This window comes from Xenopus laevis, chromosome 7S, assembly GCF_017654675.1.
Source record: "Xenopus laevis strain J_2021 chromosome 7S, Xenopus_laevis_v10.1, whole genome shotgun sequence".
Lineage (NCBI taxonomy): Eukaryota > Metazoa > Chordata > Amphibia > Anura > Pipidae > Xenopus > Xenopus laevis.
In genome coordinates this window covers 104,771,406-104,789,402 of record NC_054384.1, presented here as the reverse complement: position 1 = coordinate 104,789,402, position 17,997 = coordinate 104,771,406, and the positions used below count along the sequence as shown (strand labels likewise).

At 42.0% G+C, this 17,997-nt stretch overlaps 1 protein-coding gene across 1 annotated transcript in view; it reads right to left on the bottom strand.

The window, feature by feature from the left end:
* LOC108704968 (urokinase plasminogen activator surface receptor-like) overlaps positions 1-14,511 on the bottom strand; it is a 30,252-nt gene extending 15,741 nt beyond the window's left edge. Inside the window, exons 1-2 of the mRNA XM_041570647.1 lie at positions 14,460-14,511; positions 8,828-8,980 (exon numbers count right to left, since the gene is read on the bottom strand). Coding sequence (XP_041426581.1) covers positions 8,828-8,980; positions 14,460-14,511 — 205 coding nt within the window. The remainder of the gene's footprint in view (positions 1-8,827; positions 8,981-14,459) is intronic.
* Between the last annotated feature and the right edge of the window lie 3,486 nt (positions 14,512-17,997).

The following is a 17,997-nucleotide window of genomic DNA, read 5'->3' as shown; positions in this document are numbered from 1 at the left end:
AAACAGCATTGCACACTTTCTGGGATTGCCTATTTGCACATGATCTGCTTGATGCCCTGAAACATAAACACAGAAGGTGTGTGCCCAGGAACTTTCTTAGTGCTTTATGTCACTCATGATGTTGGAGCAATTCTGGAATCTTGTGGACTATATTGTGAAGATAAAAACAAATATTATTAGATATGTGTTTCCAAAGATGCCCCAGTAGCTCCCCATCTTCTTTTCTGCTGATTCACTGCACATGGTCTGTGCTGCTGTCACTTGCTGAGCTTAGGGACCCACTCACAATATACAGTACACATAGAATAGAAATGTCACAATATAAGGCTGATTAGTAATTAATACACATAATTACTACATGGCAGCACAGAAACCAGTGCAATTAGCATCAGAATTTAATAATCAACCCTGTAGTATCAGCTGTCATGTGTGGGCTCGCCCAAACCCGCCCCCCATTTGCGGGTCACGGGCGGTGCGGGTTGAACTCTTCTGCCTGCTCTCATCAACCTTACAATGGCGGCTTCCGACTTCCGGTTTTATAGACAGGCGAGAGGTCGTTTCCAGGTCAGGGGAAATCCAACCCGCACATAACGAATCAGCTTATATTACAGACCAACCTCATATAACCCTAATTTGGTTACTGCCTCTTTAAATTGCAATTTACCCTTGGAAATTCAAGGGTTTTTAATAAAACAAATATAAACTTTATGTAAACTGTATTTAGTAACTGTAAATGCAAATCACACAATATCACTTTACTCTGGGGAACCTGTGTGGACTATCAACCCCTGGCACAGTCTCTCAATGCCACAGTCCCACGCTCTACACCAGGTGGATAAATGTAGAATAAATCCGGTCAGTTCAATGTCCCTTCCCCAAGAGCTCTTCTGTCGCCAGGTAGAGCTACCTGCCCCAAGGTACCTTTCCCTTATGAAAGTAGTAGCTGCTCCCACGAGGCAGGTAGACAAGCAAGACCTGTCCTCACCCTGGGGAACACACAGTGGCCAAAATATCCACAGGCAGAAGATAGAAACTGGCTCTCCCTGATGCTTTATCAAAGCAAAGCAAAATCCAGCCCTTTCCTTTTCCTTCTCCCTGGAAAATATTTTCAAGCAGTACTGTCACACCACAGATTTGGATCTCTCTAGCTGCTGCAGCAGGGATCCCTTTATAAGTGCTGTCAAAAACCCTACTCCAAAGTTAGGCACTCCGCCTCTCCCACGGATGCACTGGGGCACCCAGCCAATCGGATGGCTCTCCAGCCTGTAACTGGGCTGGATGATGTCACAGACAGAAAAACAGAGGAAAGGATTTGTCGTATCCCCTACACTTATTATCATTTGCAACTATCCCTAAGCTCAGCTTCTCAGAGCCCACTGAGCATGTGAGTGTCACAAATACTTTCCAAGATGCTGACCCCCTGCAACAAGTTTGAAGTCCTGGATCATTGCTGTGACTACATATTATACAGGAAAATATAAATGGGACAAAAGAAGACTAAAAAACACACACAAATACACACACACACACAGTAGAAAAACATGATGAAAGCTTCATAGGTGAATGTGAAGATATCATGGTTGTCCTGGAATAGAGAAAGTGATGTTAATGAATGGGAAGCTGCACCATTGTGGCACCACACAGCCTCTATTTATATCATAAAGGAATTCTCTTGCAATAAATCCATGTTGTCAGTAAGTTAAGTCAGTGGGGGATTTCTATACCATTTGCATAACTGATACATGATGTCTCATCCCCAGTGCAAGCCATAAATGCATTAGGTTGGCAGCCAGCTTTATGCCGATCATAACAAGCAGGGCAGAAGACTCCGTTCTTGGTGGAATTTTTTGGACTCACTAAAGAAAAGAGAGAGAAAAAACAAAAATGGTAAATAAGTCCGCTATAAGACAAATACACTGGCTGCCTATTACTGTATGTGAGTTTGTCTGCCTTCCAGTTAATAATAGGGGGACATTGTTTTATTTTAGGCAGAGGAGTAACAATGATGTGCTGGTACAGGTAGTTCTTGTCATTTAAAAGCTGGGTGGTTCCAATCACATAGATGAACAGTTAAATATATATTAGTAAATATCAGACAGTGCCCCCCCCAACTGTGTCTAAATAACTATTTCCAGGCAAGAGTGCAGGCAGTTCTGATATGAGTTATTGGACATTTTAGACATTAGTTCCCCTTAAAGGGACCATTAATTCCACTGCACTGCACTGCTCAACCACACTTTTACTGGACTACAAACCCCATCATACTTTAACATATTATCAAGGTTAAGGCATTCTGGGAGCTGTAGTACAGCAACATCAGGGTTGTATACTTAAAGCAATATTGCACAAAAAACTTTCCCCAACTCTCAAGGGCCCGCAGAATGCAAAATAATCCTCCAATGAGCATCCCAGCTGATCTCTATAAATCTGGCTCCCTGTTCTTTGTTCCTACATTTGGAGTTGAGAACATTAAGCACAGTTGAACAATGTCATTTTTCTTACCGCACACCTGTAGTTCACCAGTCCTGCAAATGATGGTGCGTTCTTCCGTTGACCCGGGCGGGTCCCTTAGCAACGCATACGTATAGAAACGGATCCGCACACACTCAATGAATGTTTGGTGGCTAAATAAAAGGGGATACTCCCCGACTGCATTGACTAGAGTGTGTGCGGATCCGTTTCTATACGTATCCAGTCTGTCCTGGATCAGACACGGGGAGGACGGACAGACGTGTTCAGTGCTGGGAAACTGTACTTACTATTTTAAACTTCAAATGCAGGAACAAAGAACATGGAGTCAGATTTTGGAGGGGGGGGGCGGGAGAGGTGTTTAGGTAGGGTAGGGATTTCTGAAGACTGTAGTCCTTAGTGGGATTGGGTGGGTGGGATTGGGTGGTAACACAGGTGATGGCCAGTTATTTAAGGAAGGGAACACCTTAATGGCTTCCTCTTCCCTCAGGAACCTGGAGCACCTGTGGAACTCCCATTCATTAGTGTTTCTGGCTCTGGGATGGTGAACGATTCTCTAGTCGTGCAGGTGAGCGTAAGAGTGTGGCAGCAGGGTGCAGGTTGGGTGGATCGGCTCCTAGTAGAGCTTATTCCCCCTCCTGATACCACAGATAGTGGGCACCACCAATACAGTGACACCATACCCCAGTCCCAAAGTGTCACACGGGGTTGATCACACTCCACTGGCCAGATCTACATCCCGGGGGAAAATAGGCATACCCACTACTGCTCTACTGGAAAACACAGGTACAGGGCTGCACAGCCTTCCAGGGCAACCAACCACAGTTGAAGTACGAGGGTCAAGTCCCCTATTTCCTCTTACTCCTCCTCATCAGAGACATCGGCGACACACTCCTGTTCCTACTCCTCCCGAGAGAGTTCAGGGGACCAAAATAGGAACAAACATGTCGGTAGAAGAATTCATGGAGTCACAACAACAGAGCTCAACATCAGCTTCAATTTCTGCAGCCCCATCCCCAGGGTCTGGTCAGTATATTTGTGCTGGGGCATGAGCAGGTTTAGGTGAGAAGGACAGTGAGATACTAGGCAGATCTCAGTCAGAACCCGAACTGGCGGGTATGATGAAGGATGTTTCTATCTGCAGGGTTAGTTAGCTTCACTCTTATCTGTGAGATGACATTTGGGGAATAAAATGTGTTTATTAATATTTGGTCCCTGATTTCTACTGACCAGGTGACTGTGGATAAGGAGATGTGATATGACAAGAATGATGATATTGAAGGTTGTTAAGACTTTTGGTAACTGGCTACAAGCCTTTTCAGTGCTTACATGTGTCATAGGTCAGAAATACCTGGAGAAGTGTTTCCAGATTTTTGTCTACCAAGACCTGATTTATGGTGTTTATAAGTTAAATGGGGGTTCAGCTTGGTGGAGAAATGATGAGGAAGTCTGCAGGAAGCCTGCTCTTAGGCCAGATCTGGGGTGGACATGGAAGCCACAGATTATACTAGACAGTCTCTGCACTGTTTACTTGTTGTAGCTCTATTGTACCATCTAGTCCTTCTTTGCCTAACTCACGACATCTGGTTGCGGGCAAAGCACAGGGGGTTTCTAATGCAGCTACAGATGCTCTCTCTCATTCACAGTGGTGGAGGTTCAAGGAATTAGTCTCAGCAGCAGAACCTCATGGACAGGAATGTCCAACTTCCTTGTGGGAGATAGTGGAACGCAGTTCATGAACCTCGACCTAACTTCTGTGGCTACTTCTACCTGGGTAGCACATGCTAATGCTTGGGCTGAGTGGGTGATCTTGTTCCCTGCTGGCACCTCCTGGACAGCAGACAATTGTTTCCAGGTTATGGCTGATTATCTCATATTATCTCTTGCAGCTCTGCAGACAGGGTCACTCCTTTGAGGTTGCAATGAGGTGATTCACAGTCTGCTGCATGACTACAAAAGCCTTGAGGAAGAAGATAGCCTCATCTTGTAGTCTTACATTAAACTTGGCAGTTGGCAAATTGTTGAACAAAAACTACATTACCCAACATGCATTGGGAGACACAGGCTTGGCACATTAGGGCAAGAAAAAAACTAGCCACGGTACAGATTTGGGCTACTTTTTGGGCCTTTGGCTGGTTTGTACTTTGGAAACCAGCAAAAGGCCCAAAAAGTAGCCCAAATCTGTACCTTGGCTAGTTTGTACTTTCAAAACCCAGTAGCCCAATTTGGCTGAAAAACCACCAACCTGGCACCCCTGGAACTTTGGTATATTTATCACAACATGGCAGGTAGGTGTGGCCTGCTTCATGCTTCCTCTCAGCTTAGACAGGAAACGGGAAACAGGAACAGGAATATGGATCATAAGGCAATGGCAAAACAGCAGGAATGCCCTTAACCAAAATGTCGACAAAAGCTGGTTACGACAAGTATAAAGGACAGACTTGTTCAGCGCTGGGAAACTGGGCTTAAATCTTCCAACTCCAATTACAGGAACAAAAAACAGGGAGTCAGTTTTACACAATTAAACAGGGATTCTTATCGGTGGATTATTTTGCATATTAATGACAGTTCTGGCTCTGGAGAGTTGGGGAAGTTTAATTCAACAATACAATAACCAATAAAATTAGGGTTGTCTCCTGTTCGGTTTTGACCCGAATAGTTTGGTTTTTCTAAGGCCTGTTCGGGTCCCAACTTTCTGTTCAGTTTTCAGCCTTGTAAAACAGGAGTGCCACCTTTTAGCCAAGTGGAGACTGGGCAGGGGAGGGCCAGTGTCGGACTGGGACACCAGGGGTCCACCCAAAAACCTTTAGTACTATTATTCTTTCTCTCCTCACTCAACCTCTATTCTTCTAGTCTCTATTCTTTACATACTATAAACTATTATTCCATCTATTTAGCTTCATAGAAATAGGCAATGGCCATGAAACAGCATGAGGGCCTAACGGGAGTTTTCCTGGTATCCCGGTGGGCCAGTCCGACACTGGGCGGGGCTGTGACATGGAAGGGGTGGGCTGTAATGCATAGGAGGCAGGGGTCAGACACCTTGATGTCAGGAGTGGGTCTATGACGCAGTGATCGTGTCAATCTTAGAGAATCCTGCCCTGTTTTCCTAATTTGGAAAACAGGGCAGGCAGTCCGGTTCAAAACCGAGACAGACGACAACCCTAAACCCGAACAATAATCTGGCCAATAAATAAAAACATTTTTACTTTAGATACTCATCTAAAGGGGATACTGTCATGGGAATTTTATTTTTCAAAACGCATCATTTAATAGTGCTGCTCCAGCAGAATTCTGCTCTGAGATCCATTTCTCAAAAGAGCAAACTGATTTATATTTAATTTTGCAAACTGACATGGAGCTAGACATATTGTCAGTTTCTGAGCTGCCCCCAGTAATGTGACTTGTGCTCTGATAAACGTCAGTCACACCAATATTACAACTAAAAAAAAAATATAGTTTCAGGAATGAAATGTTATATGGTAGAGTGAATTATGTTCAGTGTAAACTGTGTAATTTTGAAATAAAAACTACATCAAAAAAATCATGACAGAATCCCATGGCTTAGTTATTATCAAGTACAGTTAATTAATTATTATCACAGAAACAAAAAAAAGCAAATCATAGTTACATAGTTAAGTTGAATTAAAAAAAAATCAAAAATAAGAAATGGTTTTTCAAAATTAGCATTTCTGTATTTCAGAGTTTTCTTGATAACCAATTGCTGTATAAGAGATCCCATACCTGTAATCAGAGGTTTGGGCTTACTCCTCAGGCAGAATAGATAGAATACAGTTGCCACCTCTGTGGTTTTGAACTGGACACCTCAGTTTTTCTAAGGGCTGTATGTTCAAAATGAGCCATTTGAGTCTAAGTGATGAACTAACCCTGCCCCGGCATCATAACTCTACTGACATCATAAAGCCCACCCCAACATCTTGCTGTATCAGCTTCTATACAGTTTTGACCCAGAAAGCCCGGTGTTTTCCTAATTTGGAAAACCGGGCAGGTTTCCCTATGATCATGCCTCCCAACATTATGGAAATAAAAAGAGGGGGAAAAACATTTGGTGCATGTAGAGCGGGGACATTTTTTGACCATGCCCATTTTTGTGGTCACACCTCCTAATTACCATGTTTGTTTTATAAAATTTGGCTGGTTAGGAAAGTTTGAACATATTTCTGTGTTTTTTTTTGTTATTACAATTTTGCTAATGAAGGTGAATTGCCCTTTAAGCTGCGAGTCTAACTTTTCCCAAGGGACCTCCTTATATAAATTGTTACAATCAGTGTCGGACTGAGACACCAGGAGCCCACCAAAAACCCTTAGACCAGGGGCCCACCCAAAAATGTTTAGACCAGGAGCCCACTCTAAGTATTATTTTCTTCCTTTCCTTACTCAACCTCTATTCCCCTATTCTCTTTTCTTTACATACTGTAACCTATTATTCCATCTATTTAGCAAATTTAGCCTCTTTGTTTTCATAGAAATAGGGAATGGTCTTGAAACAAGCCAAATGTTTAGAAGCATAAGGGCCCACTGAAACCTTGGCCCACCGGGAGTTTTCCTGGTATCCCGGTGGGCCAGTCCGACACTGGTTACAATTACTTATTGTCACGAATGGCACCCTAAATCCAGAGCCCAAGCTAAACTCCCTGGTCTCGGCTCTCACTTCTGCCTATAACCGCCACCTTTCACCTCGGGAGGAGCCCTCGGCTAATTGGATGCTGCCAGGTCTTATTTGAGAGAGGAGCAAAGCTAACGGTTCTGGACAAGCAAAGGGGCACAATCGTCTCACCAGGATATTGAGTGGAGGAACGCCACTTGGAACAGGCAGGCCGGGCCAGCACAAGCAGAGAATAGTCAGACAGGCCGGAATCAGGATTAGAGAGAGTAGAATAGTCAGCGGGCAGGCAAATGGTCAGGATTGGAGAGATCAGAATAGTCACAGGCAAGCAAGGGTCAAAATAGTGATAACAGGCAGGATTCACTAAGAATAACACACCCAGGAACAAGCTAATAGAACAACGGGCAATGTGTTAATTTCAAAAGTCCATTTAAATACCTTTGAATTTGGCACCGTTGCGTGATGACGTCATCACACCGGCGCATAAACCTGCAAGAGTGCAGCCGCGCGCACCATATGGGAACCGGTGCTGGAAGAGATCAGACGCATGCGGCGGGCGTCCCCTCCGAAGGCACGGTGTTCGCCCCCGCATGCCAACGAGTGGACCACTAGACCACCAGGGTAACTATTCGTTACACTAATTTGCTTATCTCAAAATTGTTACAAAGTATCTTAGTTGCACCTGGTGGCTGTTCTGGGCTCTCTGGCAAAAGCCAAATTAAGTTTGAAACTTTGTTTCTTTTCCTGGCTGGTCAGTGCAAAGAAAGTCGGGACTTTTCAGTACAAACGCGGGACTGTGGGTTGAGCTGTCAAAAGCGGGACTGTCCCGCTGAAAAGCGGGACAGTTTGGAGGAATGCTATAATTGACGTGGCAATCATCATAGCCCGCCCCTGATGGCACTATCCTCCCTACAGCATCCCAGCCCTGCCCCCATTGCATCACTTCCCACCCCCCGGATTCAACTGGCCCAAAAGTTGGCAACCCTATAAGTGCCTTTTTCTAGTTTGATCGCTTCTGACAATCCCTAAGCATTTGTTAGTATACTGAGCCACAAACACTCAGTTTATGCAGTTAGGGAGTTTTACCCCATTTATTGCTTCACCAAAGTAATCAATGTTTTGGGGGGGGGTTGCACTCTCCCTTTGTCAGGACTAGGTCAACGGCTAGTAGGGCTGGATTTAAATAGCGGGTGCCCCTAGGCCTATTACCGTTCGTCGGCCCATTCTCTCCCCTTTATTCATGCACATATGCAAATTTTCATCATCAGGTCTGGAAAACTGGAGATTGACACACAGGAAATTGTAAAAAAAAAAAACAAAACTATTTTTTTTCTCACACATCCCCAGTGTTTCTGAACCAACGTGGATGTGATTGGGTGGCATGCTGCCCCCCTAAAATCCTGCCACCCTAGGCCAGGCCCTTGGTTGCCTTTCCACCTGACAGCTAGCCAGCTCCACCAGTGCAGTAGCCAAAATAACGTGTGTGCAGTGAGTGGAGTAATAGGTATATGCTATTACTCGACTCACTGCACAGACTTTATTTTGGCTACTACTTTGGCTGTTGCACTGCTGGGAGGTAAAGAGAATTGAGACTTCCATAATGTATGATGAGTTGAGACAATTACATAATTTTATAACTACAGTTAAATGATTGTACATAAAAGTTCAATATTTTTTAGGAGAATCAAGTTCAACACAGATGTTTGTAAGCAAAAAACTGTGTGTACTTACAGTTTGCTTCTGTAGTGCAGTTGTCTGTATTACAGCAAGAGGTTACGACTTTAAACTCATATCCTAATAATGTTGTTGTCGTAGTTTTATTACAGTTCTTGCTTTCCATGCACTTCATGTCATATGAATTTGTTTTATAGCCAACATCATATCCTGTAGAGCAACATAAATGTAAATAGTTATATACTGTAGTCAGGTTTTGGAAACGACTAGTGAAAGGAATTGTTTTCCCATGAGAAAAAAACTAATTTATAGACTATATTGATAAAACAATAAAGAAATATCAGGGTTGCAGGTAAAACTCCGCTCTGAGTCCTCTGTCAAAAGAAACAGCACATTTCTTTCCTTCTATTGTGTACTCATGGGCTTCTGTATCAGACTTCCTGTTTTCAGCTTAAACCTCCAGGGCTAGGGCTTGGGCATGCTCAGTTTGCTCCTCTCTCTCCCTCCTCCCCTCCCTGCTGTAATCTGAGCCCAGAGCTATGAGTGAACAGGGAGAGACTCAGGCAGGAAGTGATGTCACACCAAGCTAATATGGCAGCTAATTAACAAACCTACTGAAGGACTGGTTTTCGCTACTTTGTTTCAAGAGTCAGAACCAAACAACAAAGACAAACAAAAATTACCTTTAGAACTAACGAACATGACAGACAAAAAACACATCCATGTCCCCTTGAATGAAGGTGAGAAATGAGTATTGTGTATATGAGATACAGGTATGGGACCCGTTATCCAGAATGCTTGGGATCTGAGGTTTTCCAGATAACGGATCTTTCTGCAATTAGGATCTTTATACCTTAGGTCTACTAAAAAAATATTTATTATTTAACCCAATAAGATTGTTTTGCTTCCAATAAGGATTAATTATATCTCAGATTGGAACAAGTACAAGATACTGTTTTATTATTAAAAAGAAATAGGAGATACTTTTTTAGGGGATTATTTGATTATAATGGAGTCTATGGGAGATGGCCTTTTCGTAATTATACATTATTTTATTATATTTTATTATATTTTTCTGAATACCAAAAACTCAGAAAATTCAAGTTTTTTAACTATAAAATTAGAATTTTTAGTGGAAACTTTTTGGAATTTATTAAACCCCGAGGGTGTTAAAAGTTTGAATAAAAAAGTACTCCAACTCAGACCTGCCGAGTTCATATATAAGTCAGTGGGAGAAGTCAGGAAGATATTATGATATGCGTTGGGTTTCATACAAGAAACAGAACATTTAGTGGTTTTCAGGCATAAATTCGAAAGATCAGAGTTTTTGGGCGTTAAATCCAAAAAATTTGTAAGATTAAAATTTTTCACAATTTTTTCCCGCAAAGGAAATATTCAGAAAAATGTAATGATAAATAAGGGGGAAAAGAACCTGTGCGGATTTGGTCGGAGTAGCTTTCAGAAAATAACAAGATATTTTCGGATTTTGATAAATAACCCCCTAAATAAACCCAATAGGCTGGTTGTGCTTCCAATAAGGATTAATTATATCTTAGTTGGGATCAAGTACAAGATACTGTTTTATTATTACAGAGAAAAAGGAAATCATTTTTAAAAACTCTGATTATTTGGGAAAAAGAAAGACTGCCCAAGTTGGGGATGTTCACGCTGGAGAAGAGGCGCTTAAGGGGTGATATGATAACTATGTTGAAATATTCAGATTAGAACAGAAGAGGTTCCGCCTAAATATTGGGAAGGGGTTTGTTACAGTGAGAGCTGTGAAGATGTGGAATTGTCTCCAGGCCCGGAGTTGTGGAAAGGCCACCTAGGCCCGAGCCTAGGGCGGCAGGATTTTAGGGGGGCGGCATGCTGCCTAACCACACCCACATTGGTTCAAAAACACTGGGGGATGCGCTGGAGATACAATAATATTTTTAAATTTCCCGTGCGCCAATCCCCATTGCTCCGGTCCAGATAATAAAAGGGGAGAGGACAGGGGCAACGAACGGCAGTGGGCCTAGGGGATCCCACTATGTAAATCCGGCCCTGATTGTCTCCCTGAATCAGTGGTACAGGCTGATACATTAGATAGGTATAAGAAGGGGTTGGATGGTGTTTAGCAAGTGAGGGAATACAGGGATATGGGAGATAGCTCATAGTACAAGTTGATCCAGGGACTAGTCCCATTGCCATTTTGGAGTCAGGAAGGAATTTTTCCCCCCTCTGAGGCAAATTGGAGAGGCTTCAGATGGGTTTTTTTTGCCTTCCTCTGGATCAACTGGCAGTTAGGCAGGTTAAAGAAAAGTTAAAAGGTTAAACGTGATGGACGTGTGTCTTTTTATTTATTATGTTACAAATACAAGACATAAGAGATGGTTCATGCAAACAGTCACACTGCTCCATTTATCAAACTACATCTGTAAATTGCCTCTGCTAATTAAAGAGCATTGTGTCATATACTGACACCAATTATAATACTGGAGAGGGAATAACCAACCATTTACTGTCTGTATCGATGCACAGCTGTCATATTGGGGTTCACACGTTTTGCTGTTCCAATAGCAAGTGGGAACACGGTAGCTGCTAGTTGCCGTACAAGTCATGCATGCTAATGAGCACACTGCAAGATAAAGAAATAATGAGAAAGGGGTCAAAAAGTTATTTTAGAACAAAAAAAAAAAACACAATTAAGATGATAAAACGTATGTGCAATACCCATACCTTCCAACATTTTGGAAATAAAAAGAGGGACAAAAAAGTTGGCACGTGTAGCGGGGTGAAAATTATTTGACCACACCCATTTGTGTCGCCGCACCCCCTAATTACCATGTTTGTTTTACAAAATTTGGCAGGCTATGGAAGTTTGAACATATTTCTGTTTTTTTTCCAGTTTTGCTAATGAAGGTAAATTTCCCTTTAAGCTGTGAGTCTAACTTCTCCCAAGGGACCTGTTATCTTATATTGTTACAATTACTTATTTGCTTATCTCAAAATTGTTACAAAATTATCTTATCTGAACCTTGTGGCTGTGCTGGGCTCTCTGCCAAAAGCCAATTAAGTCAGAAACTTTGTTTCTTTTTCTGGCTGTTCAGTGCAGAGAAAATGGAACTTTCCAGTACAAACGAGGGACTGCTGTCAAAAGAGGGACTGTCCCTCTAAAAACAGGGCAGTTGGGAGGTATGGGCTTACACACTACTGTATTACACTGTCAACCACATTTTTATTTCTTGTTGCAGACCACAAATTGCAGTATCATGTAACATATTATTAAGGTTAAGGCATGTTGGCTAGGGATGGGCGAAAAAAACTTTGTGCGTCAAAATAAAAGACGTGCGTCAAAAAAATTTTTTTGACGCCCATAGACTTTAATGGGCGTCAGCGACATTTCGCCGGCGGCGAATTTTTGGCGAAACAAAACGGGGTAAAATTCGCCCATCCCTAATGTTGGCTGCTATAGTCCAGCATCATAAGGGTTGTAGTGTTAAAGGGGTAGTAAACTCTGCTGCACTTTAATGCTCAACCAAACTTTGCTCAGTTGTTGCTGGACTACAAATCCCAGAATAATGTAACATATAATGAAAGGTCAGACATACTGGGAGTTGTAGTCCAGCAACACCAGGGTAATATTGAATAATAAAACTTTTCCCCAAATCTCGACAGCCAGTCATTGCTTTAAAGGAGAATTCAACCCTAAAGTTAAAAACCCCAACCCTACATAGACCTCCCTCCCTCCTCCTCCTCCAGCTAGGGTTGCCATCTTTTCTAGAAAAAAATATCGGCCTTCCTATAACAGTATTTATCTTTTTTCCCTATTAATAACATTGGGATCAACCATCATTTTTACCGGCAAGGCCCATAAAATACCGGCCAGGTGGCAACCCTACCCCCAGCCTAAGTGTTACCCCGGGCAATCGGAGTTCACGGGCGCCATCTTCTTCTCTTCGGAAATCTTCGGAAATCTTCAGAATGAAACCGGAGTGGCGGCGCATCCGCAGTTGGACCAATCTTCTGTATTGCGACAACTGCGCATGCGCCAAAACGAAAACTGCAGAAGTGCCGGTCTCATTCCAAAGATTACCGAAGCGGCTGAAGATGGCGCCCGTGAACTCCAATGCCTGAATCTGTAACACTTCAGCTGGGGGAGGACGAAGGGGCCTATATATGGTACGGGGGTAGGTTTTTTTTACCTTTAGGGTTGAATTCTCCTTTAAAATTAGAAAACAAAATCCACCAATTAGAATCCCAGCTTATCTGTATAAATCTGGATCACTTTTTTTCCTGCAAATGCCATAATTATCTCTATATGTAAGATAACAGCAGGATGCCAGATATGGTGCTGGGAAACAGCATTCTTATTGGTCTATTCTTCTGCATTGATAATGAAGTTTTTGATCAGCAGAATTCTCATTGGTTACATTTCTTGCATTTATAATTACAGTTTTCAGCTGCTTCTATAGAAAACTAAGGGGCGCTGTTGAATAGCGTTACAGCTGGGTTTACATCCCCTTTAAGCAATTACTGCTTCCAATAGCAATTGTTTTGACAAATAACATCAGAAGCATGGGAAAAGATTTATGAATGTACATTGGAAACTTGCTTAGAATTTAATGTGTTATTTATGTTGGGGTTGACTTGCCCTATAATCCATTTAAAGGGTGAGAAAACTTTGAGTCACTTCAGAAAAACAAAGGACCAGATCAATATTCATTAGTGATTTACATTATTGCCAGTGTGGGGGGGGGAGAGAATTTGGAGGAGATTAGCTGCCCACAAAAGAAGAGATTTACTAATTTTTTCATGTGTTATTGTCCTTAGTCAGTCCCTCCACAATGTTGTCTTGTACCTCTTATGGCTGAAATTAATGATTTGAATCATATAAGGGGTTATTTATCAACATTTTTTTTCTGATTATTTGATAAAAAAAAGTCAGACTAAACTACAATCCACAATCCTTATTTATAATTAAAAAAACTTGATTCAATCGGATCGGGGAAAAACGAATTAAAATCGAGCAAAAACCCGAATCATGTATTTTTTTCAGATATTTTTCCCGAAAAAGCCTGAATGTTTTTTGCCTGAAAGAGTCGAATTTTTGGGTTAATTCCAGTGCAGACCTCAGAAACGTCCAAATAGGATAGCGACCTCTTCCATTGACTTATATATAACCTGGCAGTAGGGATAGGCGAATTTCACCCATTTCGCTTCGCCAAAAATTTGTGGTCGGCAAAAATTTGCCGAAATGCATTAAAGTTCATGGGCGACAATTTTTTTCCCCATTGAAGCCTATGGGCGTAATTTCGGCAGTGAAACTCCGTGAAAAAAGTCGCTTATCCCTACTCAGCAGGTCGTATTTTCAGATTCAGACTTTTTGCAGCCTTGGGGTATAATAAATAATAAATTTTTTTCCACTAAAAATTCTGATTTTATAGTAAAAAAAAACTAACATTTAACGGGTTTTTTGCATTCAGACTTTAATAAATAACCCCCACAGTGTGCGCAAGTATGATATAAATAACAGAATTCACAAATGACTACATGTATGATATTATAATTTAGATTTCTTTCTTACAATGACCAAGAGACTATGGTGTTGCTTTGTGTCTATGAGTTCACAAGTAAGCTCTGTTTATTCCTTGCAATGGCTCTGGTTAGCTACAATGTTCATCTCTTCTAATCTAATTTTACTAACCTGTTGCAGTAAGAGCAGAGATAATGCAGACTCCGAAAAGGAATCCTCTCATGGTCAAAAATGGAGAATAGAGAAAGCCGCCTAAGCAATTCCTTTGGAGTGGAAAGCCGTCTCTGTGCCGAGGACCAGGTGTGATCACCTTTAGAATTTGAAAACAGGCAGGTATCAGGGGAGAGCTGTGTGTTTTTCTAAAGAATTGTAATTAAAATGTACAGTCACTGAGTAAATATGAGATGGAGCACCACTGTGTATGCAGGTGCTATGCTGGCCCACCTGGGGTTTGTGGAATGATATGAAGAAAGATCATGTCTGTAGAATACATTGACTGCGAATACCATATGTAGGAGATAACAGGATTCTTCCTCCAGTTCGCCTGAATTTCTATAAAAGGGAAACTAAAGTCCGAAACAGAATGGAGCTAGAAATGTTGTATTTGTATACTGACCACAAAAATTAGGATCTTCATGCACCGTCCCAAAGATTGAGAAGTCTAATAAAATTAAGAGTTAAATCAGAAACTTTGCCTTCTCTGTCTCTGCTGCTTGTGACATCATTCAACCCGGTAACAGGTAAAGGGGTGATCCAAACCGCTGTGGAGGCGGGACATGCAACTTGCAGGGAGTCCCAGGGTACAAATGGGAAAAAAGGAGGACCACTGCTTTCTATTTCTGTATACCAGAGCCAGGGGGGGGATAATAGATGCACAATAGTGATGTGTGGGCCGGCTAGATACACGCGTGTTGGGCAGGTTCAGGATGACCTCGGCACACCACTTGCGGTTTGTAGGCAGGGTCAGGTTGAGCTGTTATGCCTGATCTTCCCGCCTGCAACCTTACACTGGCAGCTTCCACAAGACCAAGGGGCAGATTCATTAAAGGGCGAATTGTCGCCAACGAACGCTTTGCCATACCTCTCACAACTTCGCCAGGTGCAAATGTGTTACGAATATGCTAATTCACTAAAATGCGACTTTTCGCTAGCGTTACTTCAGCAGTTCGAGCATTTCATAGCGATGCGCCAGCGTTCGTTTGTGCCTAGCGAAAATTCGCTAGTGATCTTACACTACTGTATGTGCTACGATATGAGCTATTGTATGAGCTACTGTATGTGCTACTGTATGACCTACTGTATGTGCTACAGTATGTGCTACTGTATGACCTACTGTATGTGCTACAGTATGTGCTACTGTATGACCTACTGTATGTGCTACTGTATGAGCTATTGTATGAGCTACTGCATGTGCTACTGTATGTGCTACTGTATGTGCTACTGTATGAGCTACTGTATGTGCTACTGTATGAGCTACTGTATGTGCTACTGTATGAGCTACTGTATGAGCTACTGTATGTGCTACTGTATGAGCTACTGTATGTGCTACTGTATGAGCTACTGTATGAGCTACTGTATGTGCTACTGTATGTGCTACTGTATGTGCTACTGTATGACCTACTGTATGAGCTACTGTATGTGCTACTGTATGAGCTACTGTATGAGCTACTGTATGTGCTACTGTATGTGCTACTGTATGACCTACTGTATGAGCTACTGTATGTGCTACTGTATGAGCTACTGTATGAGCTACTGTATGTGCTACTGTATGTGCTACTGTATGAGCTACTGTATGTGCTACTGTATGAGCTACTGTATGTGCTACTGTATGTGCTACTGTATGTGCGTCTTCTGGCGCGCTTGTGTTTCTCCCAATGTCACTATTGTGTCTGAGAATGATGCAACAACATACTTGATCTCTGCTACATTGAAGTTGACAGCTCTGCTGTTGGTAATATGCTGGACCAATTGCGCCCAATCCGGCCCCATGCCTACGTTCTTCATCGGGGGGCTCCTGAAAGATCCTCTGCAGGGGGGCCCCACAAACTCTAGTTATTCCACTGCTGACTCCTTACATTTGCAAAGAAGCAGCAGCTGAGGCTGTCTGGGGTTAAACACCAGTAAAACATCCCCTAACGCACATACAGCTGTTTATTTAATGACAGGCACAAGAGAATTCTGAAGTGACAATCATCCTCACCACTGCTACGTCAGTCTTCTCATTATCTAACAGACTGGGATTACTGTACAGTGTTTGCTTGGGTGGATACAGCGCTGCATACGGGGTAGGAACTTAGGGGGAAAAACAGTTTTATGCCTTTGGCAATGAACGTATGAAACCAAGAAGTGTAAAAACAACAGTCAACATTTCCATTGGTGGATCACCTTGTGTCCCCTAGTGCAATGGGCCTGGTGTTGCTTTCAGAGAGCCAAATACCAGTGTATTGTATTATGCTTTAATCATCTACATCAGTGTAATTGGGAGTTTAACCCCTTAAAAAGGGTTGTCCACCTTTGAATGAACTGACAGGGGCAAATTCATCAAGGGTCGATTATCGAGGGTTAATTAACCCTCGATATTCAACTGGGAATGAAAATCCTTCGACTTCGAATATGGAAGTCGAAGGGTTTTGCTCAAATACTTTGATCAAAAGTTCGCAGGAATAATCGTTCGATCGAACGATTCGAAGGAATTTAATCCAACGATTGAAGGATTATCCTTCGACCAAAAAAAGTAAGCCAAGCCTATGGGGACCTTCCCCATAGGCTAACATTGAGTTCGTTAGCTTTTAGGTGGCGAACTAGGGGGTCCAAGTTTTTTCTTAAAGAGACAGTACTTCGACTATCGAATGGTCGAATAGTCGAACGATTTTTAGTTTGAATCCTTCGATTCGAAGTCAAAGTCGTAGTCGAAGGTCGAAGTAGCCCATTCGACGGTCGAAGTAGCCAAAAATCAACTTCGAAATTCAAAGTTTTTTATACTTCGAATCCTTCATTCGAAGTTAATGAATTGGCCCCTTAGTGTGATGTAGAGAGTGATATTCTGAGACAATTTGCAATTGGTTTTCATTTTTTTTATTATTTGTGGTTTTTGAGTTATTTAGCTTTTTATTCAGCAGCTCTCCCATTTGCTATGGCCCAAATTCCCCTAGCAACCATGCATTGATTTCAATAAGAGACAGAAATATGAATAGGAGAGACCTGAATGCGAAAATGAGTAATACAAAGTAGCAACAACGATACATTTGTAGCCTTACAAAGCATTTGTTTTTAAATGGGGGTCAGTGACCCAACAGGGCCTCTTCAACATATTTTATCCCCTATCCTGAGGTATGGAAGTATATAAGCTCTGTATATCTATACTGGCTAATAAAGTATTGTTGGGGAGGCTAGGCAGGGACGCTAATTTATTCAATAGGTCATTTGTATCTTTTAAACAGGTCGTAATTGTGGTCAATATTGGTTGCAAAAAAGTTTCAACAAATTGGGCCAAAGGTTCTAAAATGGACCCCATCCCTGATACGATTGGTCACCCAGGATGATTTTCATCATAGGGTAATCAGTAATCAAAAATCCACACACATTCTTAGGAATTATATTATTATTATTATTATATGCCTCTGTAACCCTACAGTCTATAATTTCTACTCATTTTGAAAATATTTGATTTGATTTTCATATTAAACAGATGAAATCAGTATGACAAGAA